At 43.2% G+C, this 22,713-nt stretch overlaps 1 protein-coding gene across 1 annotated transcript in view; it reads right to left on the bottom strand.

Annotated features, from left to right (window-relative positions):
• The window catches only part of c9orf72 (C9orf72-SMCR8 complex subunit), a 33,296-nt gene extending 16,499 nt beyond the window's left edge, over nt 1–16,797 (bottom strand). The window contains exons 1-3 of the mRNA XM_085991668.1: nt 16,681–16,797; nt 8,718–8,782; nt 257–329 (exon numbers count right to left, since the gene is read on the bottom strand). Of these exons, the coding sequence (XP_085847794.1) occupies nt 257–329; nt 8,718–8,782; nt 16,681–16,731 (189 nt within the window). The 5' untranslated portion in view covers nt 16,732–16,797. The remainder of the gene's footprint in view (nt 1–256; nt 330–8,717; nt 8,783–16,680) is intronic.
• Nucleotides 16,798–22,713: the final 5,916 nt, after the last annotated feature.

Below are 22,713 nucleotides of genomic sequence, written 5' to 3'. Positions count from 1 at the left end.
TAGCGCTCCACCAACCTCCTAGGGCGAAGCCACTGAATTTCCGGCAACGGGGCGCTACTTTGGGGCGGGCGCTAAGGTTAGCGCCCCAAAACTGTCTATACTGAAAATCTAGCCCCTTATTTTTACAAAAATAAAAGACTGATGGCAAAAAACATGAGTCTACTTTACAGTATTATATGCACAAAAGTACACAACGTTTATTTTGACTAGATATAAAGTTCTTAAACAAGGCTCTGAATTGAAAGGAAATAAATACCTTGTTTACTTTTTCTGGATTGCTTCCTACAACAACAGAACACCCACATGTCTGCAGATGAGAACTAATGGCTCTGCAAATCAAACAAAATGTTCCTATTATTGGAAGGGAATACATTTCCCATATGTACTTGTGGCAAGGGTCAATGCTTAGCTTGATGTGAAAAGTAGCTGAAATGTTTCAGAATTTATACTTACTTTAACTGGGAAAATTCTTACTTTATTATTTGAACATCAATTTAACCGAAAGCATTCCCGCAATTATATTTGACATTTACGCAACCATATCACCATGCGTCATTTATTACTTATAAGGTCCCAATAAATATTCCAATCTCACAACCCAGTCTTTGTCACAAGGGCCCGGCAATTCTGCAGCACCTTAAGGCCAATATTTGTGGCAACCCAAACCAAATTCTGTGGCGTGAGAATGCAGATTCTGCAGCAGGATTGCCTAGAGCTTCGGGGCACCTCAATCGCAGTATAATTATTTTTAAAATATAGTGTATAACACAATGCCAAACTGCTGGTTTCTGTTTAGAACAATTGCTCACTTCAAACTATTTAAAAGAAGTTTACTGTGCTTAGCCCGAGTTCCACGTGCTGCTTTGCTGTTTACAGCAACTGCAGACATTTAACATCTAGCCAGGTGAGATAATCATATTAATCAATTGTTCGCGGTGGTTCAGTGGGTAGCACATTCGCCTCTGAGTCAGAAGGTTGTGGGTTCAAGTCCCACTCCAGGGATTTGAGCACAAAAATCTAGGCTGACACTCCAGTGCAGTGCTGAGGGAGTGCTACATTTCGGATGAGACGTTAAACTGAGACCGCGTCTGTTCTCTCAGGTGGACGTAAAAGATCCCATGGCACTATTTCAAAGAGCAGGGGAGTTATCACCAGTGTCCTGACCAATATTTATCCCTCAACCAACATAACAAAACAGATGATCTGGTCATTATCACATTGCTGTTTGTGGGACCTTGCTGTGCGCAAATTGGCTGCCGCGTTTCCCACATTACAAGTGACTCCACTTCAAAAGCACTTCATTGATTGTAAAGCGCTTCGAGATGTCCAGTGGTCGTGAAAGGCGCTATATAAATGCAAGTCTTTCTTTCTTTAATGGCACCCAAATGCAAAATGTTACCAACTCACATTGTTCGAGTGCAGAATCTCAGAACTTGAGAAGGAGATGAACACAATTCGATACATCAGGGAGGGACTGCAGTTTTTGGAGTTGGAGTTTGACAGGGTAGTCACACCAATGAAAGATAGGGAGCAGGCAGTGGAGGAGAAAAGATGTGTAACTATCCAAGGGGCAGGGAAGAACAGGAGCACCCAGAGCAATTTATGCTCTCAAACAGATTTGAAGTTCTAGCTTCCTGTGGAAAAAAGGAGGGCTCTGGGCAGGGCCAACAAATAAATATCAATGGTACCAACAAACAAGAGATGGCTTGGAGCAGATTAACAACACAGCCTAGAAATGTAGTACAATAGGAGATTCAATCATTAGAGGGGCCGACACAATCTTTTACAGTCCAGACTGAAAGAAAGGTCTGAAATCCTGCCAGGTGAATATAGGAAATTACGAAACAAGTTTAGGAACAAGACTTCATGACTTCAGAATTACTTGCCCAGCCATGTACGATAACAGGGAAGGACAGAAAGGTTAATGCATGGCTAAAGGTATGGGGGAGAAATTGGGTATCGCCCATTTTGGGGCACTAATATCAGCCAGGTGCAAAGTTTAGCACCTGGCGCTAATTATCGCCTCAGACTCTAAAATTCGCCTCTATCGCCCCTGGAGGTGATTTGAGCGCTAAATCAGGTGCTACACACTTCAAGGCGCAAATGTCAGGGAGCGAGATGCTACCGAAGCTCAGGCGATGCCAATTACCATGGAGGCCAGACACACTGGCGCCATCCAGTTCTTAAAGGGGAGGGGCCATCTTGCTGGCCAGCCACACCCTGCTCATTGCAGTCTTGAATCTCGGCCTGGAGTGACCTCAAAAGCAATTGTGTGGAAGCACTAATAGATAGGCCCAGGGAAAGAGCTCGTCACTTAGGAACCTCAAAAGTGGTGCTGAGGGCCAAAACTCCTTAGGACAGCGTTAAAACCAAAAATTTTGCCGACAAGAAAAGGCAGGAAGCGCCCACCTTTAAATAGCGCTCTCCCAGTCCCTTCCCGACTTGAAAACGATCCCCTCTATCTGTCGTTCCCAACGGCAGGCGCTAAGGCAGGGGGAGCGACTCAATATCCGGTCCAGGGCATTGCACGCTCAACTGACGTCACGATTTGCAGACGCAGGAGATCGTGTCGGTAGTGTTTAACGCCGCCGCAAAATGTCTGGTCAATTTCGCAAGCGGCGCAAACATCGCCTCGCTCGGGCGCTAACAGGAGGCACTAATCAACCGAATTTTTCCCTCATGGTGTCAGGAAAAGAAATTCTACTTTGTTAGACATTGACACCAGATGGATGGTATTCCACAAGGTCAGGCTACATCTGAACAGGTAGCGTGCTATTAGCAAAAACGGTTAAATAGGGAAGCAATGAGGTATTCAAACTAGGAAGGAGGTGCTGGGAAAATAAAACCAACCAGGATTAGCTAATAGAGAAGGGAGAAACAGATGATGGAGAATTCACATAGAAACAAATTTGCAAGAAGGATATGGAATAGAGCAATAAAATCAAATGAACTATTTGCAAGAAGGATATGGAATAGAGCAATAAAATCAAATGAACTATTTATAAATGGGGAAAAGACTTAAGTAAAAGGTAGGGGTTAGCGTAGACAAAAAAACATGCAAAAAAGATTAGTGTTAACAAAAAGTACCGCATGGAGTAGTTAAAGCGAATCGCATAGATGCATTTAAGGGGACAGCTAGATAAGTACATGAGGGAGAAAGGAATAGAAGGATATGCTGATGGAGTTAGATGAAGTGGGAGGAGGCTTGTGTGGAGCATAAAGACCGGCATAGACCAGTTGGACCAAATGGCCTGTTGCTGTGCTTTAAATACTATGTAATAAGATTAAAATGCACATACTACAAACTGGGAAATAAACTTGGAGAACTAGAAGCAATCATTTTACAGGAAGATCTAGCATTAACAGAAACATGGCTGCAAACCAAACAAGAATTAAGGGTCTAATGAGGGTGAGGAACTTAACGTAATTAATATAAGTAGAGAAAAAGTACTAGAGAAACTAATGGGACTAGAAGCCGACAAATCCCCTGCACCGGACAGCCCCATCCTAGGGTTCGAAAAGAGGTGGCTGAAGACATAGTGGATGCATTGGTTTTGATCTTCCAAAATTCCCTAGATTCTGGAATGGTCCCAGCAGATTGGAAGGTCGCAAATATAACACCGCTATTCAAGAAAGGAGGGAGAAAAAAAAACAGGGAACTACAGGCCAGTTAGCCTGACATCAGTCGTCAGGAAAATGCTGGAATCCATTGTTAAGGAAGTGGTATCAAGACACTTAGAAAATCATAACATGATCAGGCAGAGTCAACATGGTTTTATAAAAGGGAAATCGAGTTCGACAAATTTTTGAGGATGTCACTAGCAGGGTAGATAAAGGGGAACCAGTGGATGTAGTATATTTGGCTTTCCAAAAGGCATTCGATAAGGTACCACATAAAAGGTTACTACACAAGATTAGGGCTCATGGGGTTGGGGGTAATATAGCATGGATAGAGGATCAGTTAATGGACAGGAAACAGAGAGTAGGGATAAACAGATCTTTTTCAGGTTGGCAGGCTGTAACTAGTGGGGTGCCGCAAGGATGTGTGTTGGGGCCTCAGCTATTTACAATCTATATTAATGATCTAGATGAAGGGACCGAGTGTAATATATCCAAGTTTGCTGATGATACAAAGCTAGGTGGGACAGTAAGCTGTGAGGAGAACACAAAGAGTCTGCAAAGGGATATAGATGGACTAAGTGAGTGGGCAGTAAGGTGGCAGATGGAGTATAATGTAGGGAAATGTGAGGTTATTCACTTTGGTAGGAAGAATAGAAAACAGAATATTTTTTAAATGGTGAGAAAATTTCAAATGTTGGTGTTCAGAGAGATTTGGGTGTCCTCATGCAAGAAACACAGAAAGCTAGCATACAGGTACAGCAAGCAATAAGGAAGGCAAATGGCATGTTGGCCTTTATTGCAAGGGGGTTGGAGTATAAGAGTAAGGGAGTCTTGCTACAATTGTACAGGGCCTTGGTGAGACCACACCTGGCGTACTGTGCACAGTTTTGGTCTCCTTATCTAAGGAAGGATATACTTGCCTTGGAGGCGCTGCAACGAAGGTTCACTAGATTGATTCCTGGGATGAGAGGGCTGTCCTATGATGAGAGGTTGTGTAGAATGGGCCTTTACTCTCTGGAGTTTAGAAGAATGAGAGGTGATCTCACTGAAACATAAAAGATTCTGAAGGGGATTGACAGGGTAGATGCTGAGAGGTTGTTTCCCCAGGCTGGAGAGTCTAGAACTAGGGGGCATAGTCTCAGGGTAAGGGGTAGACCATTTAAGACTGAGACGAGGAGGAATTTCTTCACTCAGGAGGGTTGTGAATCTTTGGAATTCTCTACCCCAGAGGGCTGTGAATGCTGAGTCTTTGAGTATATTCAAGGCGGAGATAGATAGATGTTTGGACTCTAGGGGAATCAAGGGATATGGAGATTGGGCGGGAAAGTGGAGTTGAGGTCGATGATCAGCCATGGTCTTATTGAATGACGGAGCAGGCTCGAGAGGCCGTATGGCCGACTCCTGCTCTTATTTCTTATGTTCTAAGAATTGAAAAATAAACATATTGGGATATATTTAGGAGGGATAGAAAATATAAGAAAGGAGGCAGAGTGGCAATATTGGTCTATATCAGACTGTGGAGAGGTCTGATATAGACAAGGACAAGGCACAAATAGAGTCAATATTATTGGAACGCAAAGATAAGGAAGGCTTTGTTACATTATATGGGGTGTATTACAGATCTAAATTGTGGGAAGGAAATGGAATAGAAAATCTGTAGCCCTATTAGAGGGGTAGGAATAACAAAATGTTTGTTCTGCCAGATTTTACTTACCCGTTTACCAATTGAGACAGAGAGGGATTAAATGGAGAAAAATTCATCCTTTATAATACTATAGACAGCGGCCTAATTGTCCAGCATTCAGAATCTGTTTTGCATGTTCCTACACATTTTACGAAGGGGACATGGCAGAGTACATCGCCAAGCACTTTTTTGGCCCCGTCAAAGCAATGAATGTACAGGTTGCACATAGATCTGGGAAAACACGGAGATATGTGGCCTAACTGCAGGACAGCCTTCCATTTGTCCCAGTCAGCCCTAGGCCTAAGCGCTGAAGAAATAGTCCCTGCCTATTCCCAACAGCAACTTGCTGCTGGTTCAACTTAATGTAACAGCTCAACTTTCAAGCCACAAATATCCATAATCCCCTTACTAGTAATAACCCAGCACGGTCAACAAGTACCTATGTGCTAATGTAGAAATTGTCTCACAATATATGTTCCTCACTACATGTGTCTGGATGTATTGTGAAATCTGTAGAATAGTATGTACTCTGTATCAAGCCATGTCCTGAGAAAGTGTACAAGCATTATGCAAATAGCACAGTAAAAATAAATACACAAGATGAAACAAAAATAAAGCAGCTGTGAGGAAAAAATACAATTCAAAATTAACAAAATGGAGTATGATTATTTCCCCCCTCCCCATTCTTCTGAGTTCCCAGTCTTAGCCAACCTGCTATGGAGTGGGGCTGAGGACAGGTTGTGTCTTTGACCTTAGATAAGGGTTATGGGAGAAGGAACAGAGTCAAAGATGTTGGCCCAGAAATTCGGGTCCCAACGCGTGAGTACGCACAGGGTACTCACGTGTGGACCCGATGGAAGTGCCGGTTTCTTGCATACACTACGCATGCGCGGGAAACCGGCACTTCCGTTCCTCTGAACGAAGGGGTTCAGAGGTGGAACGCGTGCGTGCGGGAGTCTGCGCGTGCGCTTTGAACTTACGTTTTTTTAACAGGTTTTTCCGTGAGGGTAAGTCTTTAGATTTTAGAAATGTAAAAACCAGGCGTAAGGCCTGCATTTTAAAAGGTAAGTGGTCAATTAATTAAAATTAAAACATTTTTTCCACAGGTTTATTATTTTTAAATACTTTAAAGCAAGGTAAGTTTATTTTTAGCCCCGTTAGAATATAAAATTATTTTTTTCAAAAATTTAAATTGTTTAAAATAGTTATTTAATGTAATTTATAGTTTATTTAAAAAGTGTGATTTAAAAAAAATTTATTTGAAGGTTTACTGTTATTTTGGGGCCCGTATATTCATAAGTTTAGACAGGTCTTCCTGTCAATCTTATGAATGGGCTTTTCCCTCCTCTGATTGGCTGCCCATGGCTCACGTGATCCCAGGGGACGCATTGCACTAACTACGCCCCTGGGACACGCAAGCACAGCGCGCCGGGAGTTGGAGCAGGCCCTGGAGCGGAATTCCACGGGAGCCCAGAGCTCAACTGCCGGCGCGCAAGGTAAGTGCAGGTCGGGGGCTTGCACCCGTGGGAAGCCCCTGACCCGAATTTCTGGGCCGTTAGCTTATGCTTCCTGGCAAATGGTGGAACAGCAGCATAACAGAGGGCTGCCAGCAGGTCTGCACATACTTTCGACTGCAAGAACTGCAGGGATCAATGTGAAACCTTTGGATTCTTTTTTAAAACTCTAACTCTAGAATTTTCATTCAGCATCATTGGCCATTCCTATAGGTGAACCTTCGCTCCTTATGTCCTAAAGAGTGCTTTTGCTTGTCTGTCTCTCTAGGTCAATTTGTAATGTGCCCAGCGATTAAACAAAGAACTTTTGTCACTTTATATTTTGGCTTACTGGTTTTATCATGTGCCCTCATGTGATCTTCCTTATTTTTGGAAGACAGCAAAATAACACTTTAATAGACTAACTAAATAGCTTAACTATCTCAAGTAAGTAGAAAATAACAGTTATGACTGCAGTGCTAAATTATAATGTATTCTTAGTGGCAGTTCTTATCTTTTTCCTCACCACCCATAGAAGCTACCTGGTGTATTTCTTCCCGAAGGCTTCAGATTGACTGATTCAAATTTGAGAGTCTGTTTCATAAAAAATTCCCAGAAAATGACTGGGACCAAATGAATTTAAGTAACTGTCTGTTAAACTCCAAGAAAGCAACCAATCAAATATATATGCAAACCAATCCCACAAGATGTTTATTTTGAATTGAATAGCTTAGCCCCCCTCTCGGACACTTGGCTAAGACAAAATGACCAACTGTGATAGAAAGAACCCAACATCATGATGCACATTAGAGAAAAGAGTTTAATTTTTTGTCAGTAATCTCATGCCTCCTAGCAACTGGCTGAACACCAGCATTGATGGAAGTCTAGCAGCAAGCCTGCACAGCCTTTCAATGGCAAGAGCTGTGTGGCTTATACTGGGAGAAAAACAGAAGACTTGAGAGTTAATTTAAAAAAAAGTGATGGGTGAAGAATTGAAAAAAGTGGGGTAAAGGTAGAGAGGGTTAACAAAGACATTTTATCCTACAGTAAGCAGGAGTAATGCAGCAAAGTCACGAGGAAGAGCATAGCTTTACTAACCACATTCAAGCTGAAGGGTACTGCACAAACAAAAGTCATGGGGGCAAGGAGCGGGGAAATGGAAAAGGCAAAAGAAAATAATGTTCCCTTTATTCTGGCCCCAAATATGCCTTAATTTCAGAAGAAAACACCAACTACTCCAATGTGACGCATCTATTTATGCAACACCAACTACTTTTGAAAATGATAATATCGATTAGCACTGAACTATTAGCAGTTTTGTACTGTGGACTCATGCAACTAACAATTGGATTGAAAGGGCTCAAGCTTACTTCATGTATAATCTTCAAAAAGTTTCATTCTACCTATCTGGGGCTAGATTGAAAGCAAAGGCTCAGAGGTGAAAGGATGATGTTCCCATTTCACTTTACTCATTTTACTACTCCTCAGGGAACCATCAAAACAAAAAGTTTAACTTTAGATTAACTATAATGAAATCAGCTTGCGAGTCCACTATTAATTACACAAAGTGATATGAAAGGACTAACTGCTAGCCTACCTATCTCACTAAAGAGCAATCAAAAGCATAAAGGAATTAAAAGACTCAACATTAATAATAACCTAGTAACCCAAGAGTCAAAGATTTAACAGAACAGGCTCAGTGTGACCAGTGAGTACATTCCCAAGCTGATCTATGCTTATTTGCATTTGTACACACAGGGACTTCATGATGAAGGTGTGGAGCAAGGTTCTTTAAAAGACAAGTACAGGTGGACTTTCTATACTGAAAGACAAACAGGTTTAGCTGCAGATGAATGATTGCTACTTTAGTTCAGCCCCGATACTACATGCAATTTCTACCATTCAAGATAAAGACTTACTTATGCAGAAAATCTTCACGGCAGCTGTCACCAATGTCATCGTCATTCAAAACAGTATCTTTAATCTGAATCAAATTAAAACTCAACTTAATATTAAATCTTTTCATCCTAAACACGAGATAGCAGCGATACAACTGTCATCACTCCAAACGTCTAAATGTAAAAATGTTAAGAGAGGGGAAAATGGGGAGAGATAAAGGAGAATTTCAGTTACCATAAAAATTTAATATAAATTCATGAGGTGGATATTAATATTTGAGAATTGCAACAGGGTAAAAATGTGAAATATTTTGAAAACAAAGGGAGGCTACTATTTGTTGTTAATTTTTAAGTACCTTAAAGTGGAATGAGGATGGGGATCTTTCAAAAGAGGAAGCAAACTCATTGCCTTCTTACGGCAATTAAAGGGGGAACAAAGGAAGAGGCTATGGGGAAATGTGAAAGTTGAGAATATTTGAGCACCACTGATCTCATGCCAATTAGATTTTATATTTTGTTAAGGGCAGAGGTAACAAAACTCCTGCCCCTGGCTGCATGAGCTTTGATTTCATAATTATGAATGTATAATGTAGATTAATGGAAATATAAAATACGGGAAAGGAAAAATAACAAATGAATTGCTGTTAAGAATTTATCAGCCAGGATGGAAATGAAATACAGATCATACAGAAACAAAAATGTCAATCTCAATTTCAAACAGTTAATTAGGGAGGCTAAAACAGCAAGAAAAAGAACTTTATTTTTTTTTTTAAAGTAAAAATATGTACAACTAATAGTTGCTACAAAGATAAGCTGGAATGAAAATGAGAAACTGGAAACCAAACTACAATGAGCTTTTGGGGAAGCATAATAAGATTAGACTATGATCACACTGTTGAATGTGGGGAGTCTTAAAGATGGAAGATCTTGAACAGTGTAGTGGTAATTTTAAGCTATTTTCACTGCAAAATGCTTCAAGAGTGTTTCCTTACCATTAAATGGAGTGGTAGGATATGCAGCAGAGCTTATATGAAAGAAAATAGTGGTTAGTAACAAAATGCTTTTTTAAAATACTGTGTTCAAATAACCATAAGGTAATAGGACCAAATGAAATAAAGTAGCTTGGACGTTAACTGTGTTTTTTTTATGCTTACCAGTCGTGCTGCAGCAGAAACTCAACAACTCATTCATCCCTGCAATACTGTATATTTACCGCAGCCAGATATTCAGACCACAGGTGACACCTCTGGGTGTTGGGGGGGGAGGGGGCGTGGTGAAGGAAAAGGATATCCACCTAGTGTTCAAATGTGGCACAATCTAAATGCTGTAGTGTATATACTGTACCGAGGTGACAACATAAGGTCGTATTTGGATTGAGGAATTTAATTAATGGAAGAAAATTGTTTTTCATCTCGGGTGATTCTGTAGTGCAGCATTTTGGTGGACCAATGTGCAAAGCCACAGTATGGCAAGACATGGGCTTGCGCCTGTGGCTCTGGGTGAAATGAGCCCAGAGGGTAGGTTGTTGCTAGGCTGCTCTCAAAGACATTAGCAAAGGCCTCGAAGCAGTTCACAACTCACAGGGCAGACTAAATTTTTTTTATAAAACTGTTTTTCGGCGAGGCTCAGGTAGGCCTCAGAGCCGCAGCGGCTATAAGAGGCGGCGAGGCTCAGGTAGGCGGCAGACCTGCGGGAAACGAGGCGGTGGTGGCGACTATAAGAGGCGGCGAGGCTCAGGTAGGCTTACCAATCTCCAATCCCTGAGCTCAGAGGGAGGGAGAGAAGTAAAAAGTAATCGAAGTGTGACGTCACCAAACAGCAGGTAAGTGATTGGTTGGTGAGTATTTCTCTCTTTTTAAACTTAAACTCTGTGGTTTATAGTTTCTAAGCTCTTTGTGGTGTAGCGGGGACTGTTGGTAAACCAGGGCCCTTAAGTATATCATTTAACTGTAGTGTAATTGGTGGGATTGATTTGATTTAATTTAATTTCAATTAATTAAAGGGTAAGTCATGACAGGAGAGCTCGGCCCCGTGGTATGCTCCTCCTGCGCTATGTGGGAACTCAGGGACACTTCCTGTGTCCCTGACAAGCATGTGTGCAGGAAGTGTGTCCAGCTGCAGCTACTGGCAGACTGCATTGCGGCGCTGGAGCTGCGATTGGATACATACTGGACCATTCGCGATGCTGAGGACGTCGTGGATAACACGTTTAGGCAGTTGGTCACACCGCAGGCAAAGGTTGCACAGGCAGAAAGGGAATGGGTGACCAACAGGCAGAGTAGTAGGCGCAGGCAGGTAGTGCAGGAGTCCCCTGTGGACATCCCCCTCTCAAACAGATATACTGCTTTGAATACTGTTGAGGGGGATGGCTCATCAGAAGAAGGCAGTAGCAGCCAACTTCCTGGCACCAGGAGTGGCTCTGCTGCACAGGACGGGAGGAAAAAGAGGGGTAGAGCTATAGTAATAGGGGATTCTATTGTAAGGGGAATAGATAGGCGTTTCTGCGTCCGCAAACGAGACTCCAGGATGGTGTGTTGCCTCCCTGGTGCAAGGGTCAAGGATGTCTCCGAGCGGCTGCAGAACATTTTGGAAGGGGAGGGTGAACAGCCAGTTGTCGTGGTGCATATAGGTACCAACGATATAGGTAAAAAACGGGATGAGGTCCTAAAAGCTGAATATATAGGGAGTTAGGAGGTAAATTAAAAAATAGGACCTCAAAAGGTAGTAATCTCAGGACTGCTACCAGTGCCACGTGCTAGTCAGAGTAGAAATAGAAGGATATTTCAGATGAATACGTGGCTAGAGGAATGGGGCAAGGGGGAGGGATTCAAATTCCTGGGACATTGGAACCGGTTCTGGGGGAGGTGGGACCAGTGCAAACCGGACGGTTTGCACCTGAGCAGGGCCGGGACCGATGTCCTAGGGGGAGTGTTTGCTAGTGCTCTGGGGGTGGGTTTAAACTAAAATGGCAGGGGGTTGGGAACCTGAGCAGGGAGACAGAGGAAAGGGAAACAAGGATAAAAGCAAAAGATAGGAAGGAGAAAAGCAAAAGTGGCAGTCAGAGTAATCAAGGATTTAAATCAAACATGGCCACAGTAAATAATAATTCTAAAAGGTCTAAGAATGTTAAAAAACAAGCCTGAAGGCTTTGTGTCTTAATGCGAGGAGCATTCGTGATAAGGTGGATGAATTAACTGCGCAAATAGAGGTAAACGAATATGATTTGATTGGGATTACAGAAACATGGCTCCAGGGTGGCCAAGGCTGGGAACTCAACATCCAGGGGTATTCAATATTCAGGAAAGATAGGCAAAAAGGAAAGGGAGGTGGGATAGCAATGCTGGTTAAAGAAGGGATTAACACAATTGTAAGGAAGGATATTAGCTCTGATGATGTGGAATGTGTATGGGTAGAACTGAGAAATACCAAGGGGCAGAAAACGTTAGTGGGAGTGGTATATAGACCTCCAAACAGTAATGCGGAGGTTGGGTATGGCATTAAAAGGGAAATTAGAGAAGCGCGCAATAAGGGCACAGCAGCCATCATGGGTGACTTTAATCTACATATAGATTGGGCTAACCAAATTAGTAACAATACTGTGGAGGAGAAATTCCTGGAGTGTTTACGGGATGGTTTCCTGGACCAATATGTCGAGGAACCAACTAGAGATCAGGCCATCTTAGACTAGGTATTATGTAATGAGAAAGGATTAATTAGCAATCTTGTTGTACGAGGCCCCTTGGGTCGGAGCAATCATAATATGATAGAATTCTTCATTAAGATGGAGAGTGAAGTAGTTGACTCAGAGACTAGGGTCCTGAATTTAAATAAAGGAAACTATGATGGTATGAGGCGTGAGTTGGGTAGGATTGATTGGGGAATGTCACTCAAAGGGTTGATGGTGGATAGGCAATGGCAAACATTCAAAGACCGCATGGATGAACTACAGAATTTGTTCATCCCAGTTTGGCATAAAAATAAAACAAAAAAGGTGACTCAACCGTGGCTAACAAGGGAAATTAGGGATAGCATAAGATCCAAGGAGAGGACATATAAATTGGCCAGAAAAAGCAGTAAACCTGAGGATTGGGAGCAGTTTAGGATTCAACAAAGGAGGACAAAGGGATTAATTAAGAAGGGGAAAATAGAATATGAGAGTAAGCTTTCAGGGAACATAAAAACTGACTGTAAAAGCTTTTATAGATATGTGAAGAGAAAAAGATTGGTGAAGTCAAACGTAGGTCCCTTGCAGTCAGAATCAGGGGAATTTATAATGGGGAACGAAGAAATGGCAGACCAATTAAATACATATTTTGGTTCTGTCTTCACAAAGGAGGACACAAATAACCTCCCAGAGATGTCGGGGAACATAGGGTCTGATGAAAGGAAGGAACTGAAAGAAATCAGTATTTGTAGGGAAATGGTGTTAGGGAAATTGACGGGATTGAAGGCCGATAAATCCCCAGGGCCTGATAATCTACATCCTACGGTACTTAAGGAAGTGTCCTTAGAAATAGTAGATGCATTGCTGATCATCTTCCAACATTCGATGGAATCTGGAACAGTACCCATGGATTGGAGGGTAGCTAATGTTACCCCACTATTCAAAAAAGGTGGTAGAGAGAAAACGGGGAATTACAGACCGGTATGCCTGACATCGGTAGTGGGGAAAATGCTAGAGTCCATTATAAAAGATGTAATAGCAGAGCACTTGGAAAACAGTGACAGGATCGGACAAAGTCAACATGGATTTACAAAAGATAAATCGTGCTTGACTAATCTACTGGAATTTTTTGAGGATGTAACTGGTAAAATAGACAAGGGAGAACCAGTGGATGTGGTGTATTTGGACTTTCAAAAGGCTTTCGATAAGGTCCCGCATAAGAGATTAGCGTGTAAAGTTAAGGCACATGGGATTGGGGGCAAGGTATTGACTTGGATAGAGAATTGGTTGGCAGACAGAAAGCAAAGAGTTGGAATAAACGGGTCTTTTTCTGAGTGGCAGGCAGTGACTAGTGGGGTACCGCAGGGATCGGTCCTTGGACCCCAGCTATTCACAATATATATTAATGATCTAGACAAGGGAACTAGATGTAATATCTCCAAGTTTGCAGAAGACACAAAGCTGGGTGGACATGTGTGCTGTGAGGAGGATGCCGAGAAACTCCAGGATGATTTGGACGGGTTGGGTGATTGGGCAGAAGCATGGCAGATGCAATATAACGTGGATAAATGCAAGGTTATCCACTTTGGTGCCAAAAACAGGAAGGCAGATTACTTTCTGAATGGCACTTCCCCTTCTCTCAATCTACTGCAACGAGACCTGGGTGTCCTTGTGCACCAGTCGCTGAAGGTAAGCATGCAGGTGCAGCAGGCGGTTAAGAAGGCAAATGGTATGTTGGCCTTCGTAGCGAGAGGGTTTGAGTACAGGAACAAGGATGTCTTGCTGCAGTTGTACAGGGCCTTGGTGAGACCACATCTTGAGTACTGTGTGCAGTTTTGGTCGCCTTATCTGAGGAAGGATGTTCTTGCCATGGAAGGAGTTCAACGAAGATTCACCAGGCTGATACCTGGGATGGCAGGAATGGCGTATGAAGAGAGATTGGGTCGATTGGGCTTGTACTCGCTGGAGTTTAGAAGAATGAGAGGGGATCTCATTGAAACTTATAAAATTCTGACAGGACTGGACAGACAAGATGCAGGAAGGATGTTCCCGATGGTCGGGGAGTCCAGAACCAGGGGTCACAGTCTAAGGATAAGCGGTAAGCCATTTAGGACAGAAATGAGGAATTTCTTCACCCAGAGAGTGGTGTACCTGTGGAATTCTCTACCACAGAAGGCAGTAGAGGCCAATTCATTAAATATATTCAAGAGGGAGTTGGATATATTTCTTAAGGCTAAAGGGATCAAGGGATATGGGGAGAAAGCAGGGACAGGGTACTGAGTTTGGATGATCAGCCATGATCGCAGTGAATGGCGGAGCAGGCTCGAGGGGCCGAATGGCCTACTCCTGCTCCTATCTTCTATGTTTCCCATCACCTTCTCCCACCTCCAAAGTTGCTCTCAATTTTGTTTCTTTGTCCTTAGTGATTTCTGACTCCCTGTTCTGGATCCCAATCTGTTACTCTAAAAATCATATAGCTTTCACTCTGGTGTCAGCCTTGGTTCAGTGATAGCACTCTCGCATGAGTCAGAAGGTTGTGGTTTCAACCCCTACTCCAGACACTTGAGCATATTATCGCAGCTGCACTGTTGCACATGCGTCTTTCACGAGATGTTAAACCGAGGCCTCAAATCAACATTAGTAAAAATAATTATCTGGTGCATCTGTCATTGTTGTGTGCAGATTAGCTGCCACGTTTGCCTACATTTTTTAAAATTCGTTTTTAATGGGATGTGGGCGTCGCTGGCAAGGCCAGCATTTATTGCCTACACCTCAAAAGTACTTCATAGGGTGTGAAGCACTTTGGGATGTCCTGAAGTTGTGAAAGTTATATATAAATGTGAGTTCTTTCTTTTAAAAAGAAGAAAATGTGCAGTACAGAACACTCCCAGAATCACTTTCAGGGATGTTGTGGTCCCTTACTGCCAGAAAATGGCCTGTTCTTACTGGAAACTAATGCAGCCTCAACTTTTATTTTTAAACTGCCTAACCTTTGCCGCTCCCATCTCAGTCTCTCCCCTTATTTCTCTGGCACCGGTTCCTCATTCAAATATCTCGCCTTTTTCCATCCTTCAACACTTGCTGATATTTGTTTGTTTCGGCCCAAGTGAATCCTCATCCTCAATGATTTAAACCTTCCATCTTAATTCTCCTTGCCCTCTTTCCTCCAATTTCTCTGTCCTTCTTAAACTTCCCCCACTAATCAATCTACCTGGCCTATACTTAAAATTCAAAAGCTCCAGTGCCTGAAATGGAAGTCAACCTTTTGGCAGCACAGATATATACGGCCTATGAAGGAAAATGTTTGGACACCCCTAAAGAAGCAGATAGAATCGTTCATAGTTGCAGTATTGCTTCAGTCTCCACGTAACAAGTTATCTCTAACTTGTATATTGCAATAACCAATCACAATAATGCATCACTACAATTGTCAAAACATTATTTCTGACACGATCAGCACTGCAGACACAAATACTAACCTAAAAGGAAGTGACAATCTAAGCTAAACCTTTATTTTTGAAAAGCTGAATTCCCCATTACAGGCAGATATTCCAATTAATCTTTGCATCTTTTAGTTTCTCCCAGATAAAAGTTCAGTTTCTATAAATAATGCAAGCCCAAAACCCCACTAAACATTCCTATTAGATACTGCAATAGCATTGGGAGTTTTAAATAAACAGTTCTGGTTCTGTTCACATCGATCATCAATTCTTAAAGATTTGAAAAGTTTTCAACTGAACTTTTTCAACAATGTTTCATAACTCCAATGGGTCTTATAATGTCAGAATAGGCAAGTCTCTTCCCTCTGCATTTCCTTCATTCACCATCAGGGTTGCAATATTTCCTGGACAGCCAATTATTTCAGATAATTGTAAACAAATAAAAGGGGTTTAACTCAAAAGTGAGCAGTAGGGCGTGAAGTCAAGTGCTTAAAAACCCAACATATGCATTTTGTTTTGCATTTTACCTCATATGCACTTCACTTATCTGTAAATAAAAATCAGTTATTATTTAAAATGGGGTGCAAACCACTAGCTTCCGAGGGAAAAAAGGATTTTTAGTTAAGATTTAAAAAGCAGTCCCTATATTAGCAGGATTGTTATGCAGAGGTGCACCAGTGCACAATTAAATGTGTAAAAATAACACAAGGACACTAGGGACTTTACACTACTTTGACAGCAAGTTGTGTTTGTATATATTCTTGTGAACTAGCAACATTCTGCAATGTGAATACTACTCCTGAACAATCTGTATGTTTCAACACGAACTTCACTGCACGTGCTGCTTTTTACTCCTTTCAAATTTCGACCAAAAACTTACTTGAACTTCTTCTAGGACCCCATGTGTTTTCATTGATGAAAATAATTCCATGACTGGTGTGATTTCTGTTGTTAAGAAGGAAATAATGCTCTGCCCCTATGAGAAAGAACAGTGCATATAAATAGTAATTATCAGAACTGTAATGCACATACATGGAATATAATTTGTTAAGATTTGATGCTTAACATCCACTTCCAGGAAGATTATATTGAGGGGAGGGAAAAGGGGAAAATGAAAATATGACTGAATAATGTTTATTTGGGTGTGATTACAAATAATATCAAATGGCTCTTCACAAAGTTAGAAAATCATGAAGATCTCTCGTGATGCTGCAGTGAGTTTATCCAAAGAGCAGCCGAATCATACAGACCAGGATAGTCCCAGGTTCAATCCTTGGACTATGCTGGGTTAGTTTATCTCAGCTAATGCAGCAATAAGGTGCTACAATTGGCATCAGTGCCTCAGATTATGGAAAGGAAAACAACAACAATGTGTATTTATATAGTGCCTTTAACACAGTAAAATGTCCCAAGGCACTTCACAGGAATATTATAAGACAAAAATTTTGACACCAAGCCACAAGGAGAAATTAGGGCAGGTGACCAAAAGCTTGGTCAAAGATGTAGGTTTTAAGGAGCGTCTTAAAGGAGGAAAGAAAGGTAGCGAGGCGGAGAGGTTTAGGCAGGGAATTCCAGAGCTTAGGGCCTAGGCAACAGAAGGCACGGCCGCCAATGGTTGAGCGATTATAATCAGGGATGCTCAAGAGAGCAGAATTAGAGGAGCGCAGATATCTCGGGGGGGGGGGGGGGTTGTGGGGCTGAAGGAGATTACAGAGATAGGGAGGGGCAAGGCCATGGAGGGATTTGAAAACAAGGATGAGAATTTTGAAATCGAGGCACTGCTTAACCGGGAGCCAATGTAGGTCAGCGGGCACAGGGGTGATGGGCGAACGGGTCTTGGTGCGAGTTATGACACGGGCAGCTGAGTTTTGGATGACCTCAAGTTTACGTAGGGTAGAATGTAGGAGGCCAGCCAGGAGTGCGTTGGAATAGTCAAGTCTCGAGGTAACCAAGGCATGGATGAGGGTTTCAGCAGCGAATGAGCTGAGGCAGGGGCGGAGACGGGCGATGTTACAGAGGTAGAAATAGGCGGTATTTGTTATGCTGCAGATATCTGGTTGGAAGCTCATTTCAGGGTCAAATATAACACCAAGGTTGCGAACAGTATAGTTCAGCCTCAGACAGATGTTGGGGAGAGGGATGGAGTCAGTGGCTAGGGAACAGAGTTTGTGGCGGGGACCAAAAACAATGGCTTTGGTCTTCCCAATATTTAATTGGAGAAAATTTCTGCTCATCCAGAACTGTATGTCGGACAAGCAGTCTGACAATTTAGAGACCGTGGAGGGATCGAGAGAAGAGGTAGTGAAGTAGAGCTGGGTGTCGTCAGCGTACGTGTGGAAACTGATGCTTTGTTTTTGGATGATGTCGCCAAGGGGCAACATGTAGATAGATCCTTGGGGAACACCAGAGGTAACGATGCGGGAGCAGGAAGAGAAACTGTTGCAGGTGATTCTCTGGCTAGGCAAACAAGTCAAGAAGGACAAGGAGGGATAGTTTACCTTTGTCACAGTCACAAAGGATGTCATTTGTGACTTTGATTAGAGCCATTTCGGTACTGTAGCAAGGGCGGAAACCTGATTGGAGGGATTCAAATATGGAATTGCAGGAAAGATGGGCATGGATTTGGGAGGTGACAACACGTTCAAGGACTTTGGAGAGGAAAGGGAGGTTGGAGATGGGGCGGTAGTTTGCAAGGACGGAGGAGTCAAGGATTTTTTTTTTTTTTTTTTTTATTGAGAGGGGTGATGACAGCAGATTTGAGGGAGAGGGGGACAGTACCTGAGGAGAGAGAACCGTTAACAATATCAGCTAACATGGGAGCCAGAAAAGGAAGTTGGGTGGTCAGCAGTTTGGTGGGAATAGGGTCGAGGGAGCAGGAGGTAGGTCTCCTGGACAAGATGAGCGCGGAGAGGTCATGAGGGGTGATCGGAGAGAAACTGGAGAAAGATGCGAGTTCAGGGCTAGGGCAGGGGGGAACCTTAGAGGAAGTTTAGCCTAGTGGGCTAGGGGAAGGAAGGGAAGTGGCAGAAGCAGCTGAAAGGATGATCTCAATCTTAGAGACAAAGAAGTCCATGAGCTCCTCACACTTGTTATTGGAGGTGAGGGTGAAGACAGGGGAGATGGGTTTAAGACGACGGTTAGCAGTAGAGAATAGGAGCCGGGGTTTATCTTTGCATTCCAGAATGATTCTGGAATAGTGAGCAATTTTGGCAGATGAGAGCAGGACCCGATAATGCTTTGTGTGGTCCAGGCAGATCTGGTGGTGAATGGCTAAACCAGTGTCCGCCATATCCGTTCAAGTCTGCTTCCCTTGGACTTAAGGGAGCAAAGATGAGAGCCGTATCGGGGGAACAGCCAAGGTGAAAGAGAGTCATTGTTTTAGTAGGGACTAGGGCATCAAAGGTGGTGGTGTTAAGTCTGTGTGTTATAGTGATAATTACTACACAGACTACAAGAGTAAATTCAACAGGTCTTTACTGGTTGGAGGTCGGGACTATACTGAATACAATATTACTACACAGTGCTTATATACCGGTGTGGTCACCACCGGTATTACGTATACAGCAGCCAGAGAAAGTAGTACATCTCTTAAGGTGGAACAGGTTACATACACCACAATCCTCCCTTTTTAGCTTAACAGTCATATCCCCATTTAACATAACATAATAACATATATAACTTCAGGTATAACAGTTCAAAGGTTCAGTCTCTCAGGAGGCTTTCTGATGCGGCTTGGATAACGCCTCTCAGTAGTCTCTGATTCTTGTTGTTGAGGTGCCTCCTCTATTTGGTTTCCAATGTATTGGGTGTCATCATCATCAAGTACATTCCCTGCCGAGGTAGATGCTTCAGGTTCATTAACATCTTCCACAGTTGTCTCTGTCACAACCATGGGTTCGACCCTTGCTCTCGACTCTACCAGTTGATCCGCATGACGCCTTATCACATTATGACCAATATCTACTGTGTACATCAGAGGTCCTTGTCTGGCCCGAATTGTTCCGGACTGCCATTTTTCGTTTCCATAGCCCCTTGCCAACACTGGTTGTCCTACGTCGAAAGTTCGAGTGGTCTTGTTGTTAATATGCCGAAACTGTTTGTTTTCCACTTCCCTCCGCACATTTGGTTTTAACAAGTCCAACTTGGACCGCAACCTCCTGTTATAAAACATCATGGCAGGACTTTGGTTAGTCACTGCATGATCGGCGTTTCGATATGACATCAGGAACTTGTCGACCTTGTGTTGCAGCGGAATCTGATCATCGTTCATGGCCTTAATTGCCTTTTTGAATGTCTGGACAAATCTTTCAGCCAACCCGTTTGTCGCCGGATGATATGGGGCAGAGGTATAATGTTTTACTCCATTCTTCTTTAAGAATTGTCGGAATTCTTCCGATACAAACTGTGGTCCGTTGTCCGAACAGATCTGTTCTGGCAATCCGTTCCTTGCGAATATTGTTCTTAACACCGCAATTGTCTTTTCTGAAGTAGTGGTATTCATCTTGATGACTTCTGGCCATTTGGAATGTGCGTCCACCGCGATTAGGAACATGGAGTCCATGAATGGACCAGCAAAGTCAATGTGTACGCGTTGCCATGGGGCTGAAGGCCATTCCCATGGGTGTAGCGGTGCTATCGGAGGTGCATTTTGCACTTTTTGGCACCCAGCGCAGCTTTTCGTTAACTCCTCAATCTGTTGGTCAATACCCGGCCACCATACATAAGCCCTAGCAAGACTTTTCATTTGAACTCCCCCCAGATGACCTTCATGCAGTTCGTTTAAAACTCTTTCCCTTAACTTGGGAGGAATAATCACTCTTGTCCCGTACATCAAGGTACCATGGCAGACGGACAGCTGGTCTCGCCTTGCCGAAAATGCCGGTAACAGAGGATCACCCCGTGTTGGCCATCCTTTCACTGTCACCTCGTAGACTCTGGACAGTGTCGGGTCGTTCCTGGTTTCTCTTTCAATACTTGCATTGGTGACTGGTAAACACTCGATGATGGTCGAATGAAATAACTCAACAGGGTCAACTTTCGTCGTGTCTTCTTCTTCAGGTAGTGGCAGGCGTGACAGCCCATCAGCATTGCCATGCTGTTTCGTACCTTTGAATTCTATTTGATATTGATGTGCCCCTAGGAAAAGAGACCATCTCTGGAGACACTGCGCTGTCATCACCGAAACACCCTTCTTAGGGTTAAAAATGGATACCAACGGTTGATGGTCTGTCAGAAGTGTGAATTTTTGGCCCTGCAGGTAATGATTAAACTTCTTCACTCCCCATACAAGGCTAAGAGCCTCCCTATCGATCTGCGCATAGTTGCGCTCAGCGGAGGTCAATGATCTGGATGCAAACGCGACTGGCCTTTCCGTGCCATTTGGCAACTTGTGTGAGAGTACTGCCCCAATACCATATGGAGAAGCATCACAAGCCAACCGAATAGGCAGTGTCGGGTTGAAGTGAGCCAACACTTCCTCTGAGGTGATCAATTCTTTGCTTTTGCGAAATGCCTTCTTACAGTTTTCGCCCCATTCCCATGGTACCCCTTTCTGTAAAAGAGCGTTTAACGGGTGCAGTACCGTGGATAGATTTGGCAGAAATTTATGGTAATAGTTAATTAATCGTAGAAACGACCTCAACTGAGAGACATTCTCCGGAGCGGGAGCCTTTACAACTGCCTCAATCTTGTCAGACTTATGAAGCCCCTCCCGGTCAATGACATGGCCACAGTACGAGATCCGCTTCTGGAAGAACTCACATTTCTGCCGATTTACTCTAAGTCCATACTCTTTCAGTCTGTTGAGCACCAGTTCCAAGTTTGTGAGATGTTGTTCATCACCATCACCTGTGATCAGAATATCGTCCAGGTAACATTGTGTGCCTGGAATTCCCTGTAATACCTGCTCCATGGCCCTCTGCCAAATTGCTGGAGCTGATGCCACTCCAAAAACCAGCCTATTGTACCGGTACAACCCTCGATGCGTGTTGATCGTGAGGTATTGGCGTGACTCTTCCTCAACCTCCATCTGCAAGTACGCCTGCGCCAGGTCTATCTTGGTGAAGTGTTTCCCGCCAGACAATGAAGCGAAAATATCCTCAATCCGTGGAAGCGGATACTGCACCGTGTGAAGCACCGGATTAACGGTGATTTTGAAATCTCCACAGATGCGAACCTTCCCTGGATCTCCTGGCTTGTTGCTCGCAGGACGTTTCATAACGGGAATAATGGGCGTAGCCCACTCACTCCAATCTACCTTAGACAGTACACCTGAACGTTCTAGTGCTTCCAGTTCCGCTTCAACAGTAGTCGTATTGCATAGGGTACCGGTCTGGCTTTAAAAAATTTTGGTTGTGCATGTTCATCAATCTTGATGTTTGCCGTAATTCCTCTCAGTGTTCCCAGTCCCTGCTGGAACACCTCTTTAGCATCATCCAATATTCTGGACAATCGTTTAGGTTTGACATCTGTTTCCCCGGAATCTACCGTTAGTGCCTTCAAGGAGTGCCAGTCCATATTCATTTTCCTAATCCACTCCCGTCCTAGTAGTGGTGGACCTCCTTCAGGTTGCACATATAAGTCCATTACTTGGCTTTCTTCGCCCTTGTGGACCACTTCTACCTCTATTTTTCCGATGGGGTACACTCTTTGCCCCGTGTATGTTTTCAATATAATCTCCGTATCCTGTAGGGGAATATGTTGGAATAACCTTCTGTAATCTTTCTTATTCATGACCGTCAATGCCGATCCAGTGTCCAATTCCATTTTTACTTGGACTCCTGCTATCTGAAGAGTGACCCAAATTGTCTGGAGATCTGCATCCTTACCAACGTTGTGTACTCTTAAGCTATCCAGTTCATTACTGCTAGCGTCTGAATCTGACTTCTGTTCGGTCAAACTGTTCTTTGTCACC

The sequence above is a fragment of the Somniosus microcephalus genome, chromosome 1 (genome assembly GCF_052327205.1).
Source record: "Somniosus microcephalus isolate GS21.2 chromosome 1, FLI_Smic_1.0, whole genome shotgun sequence".
Taxonomy (NCBI): Eukaryota; Metazoa; Chordata; class Chondrichthyes; order Squaliformes; family Somniosidae; genus Somniosus; species Somniosus microcephalus.
Note: the sequence above shows the minus strand (reverse complement) of the source record. Positions and strands in the feature narration are given on the sequence as shown.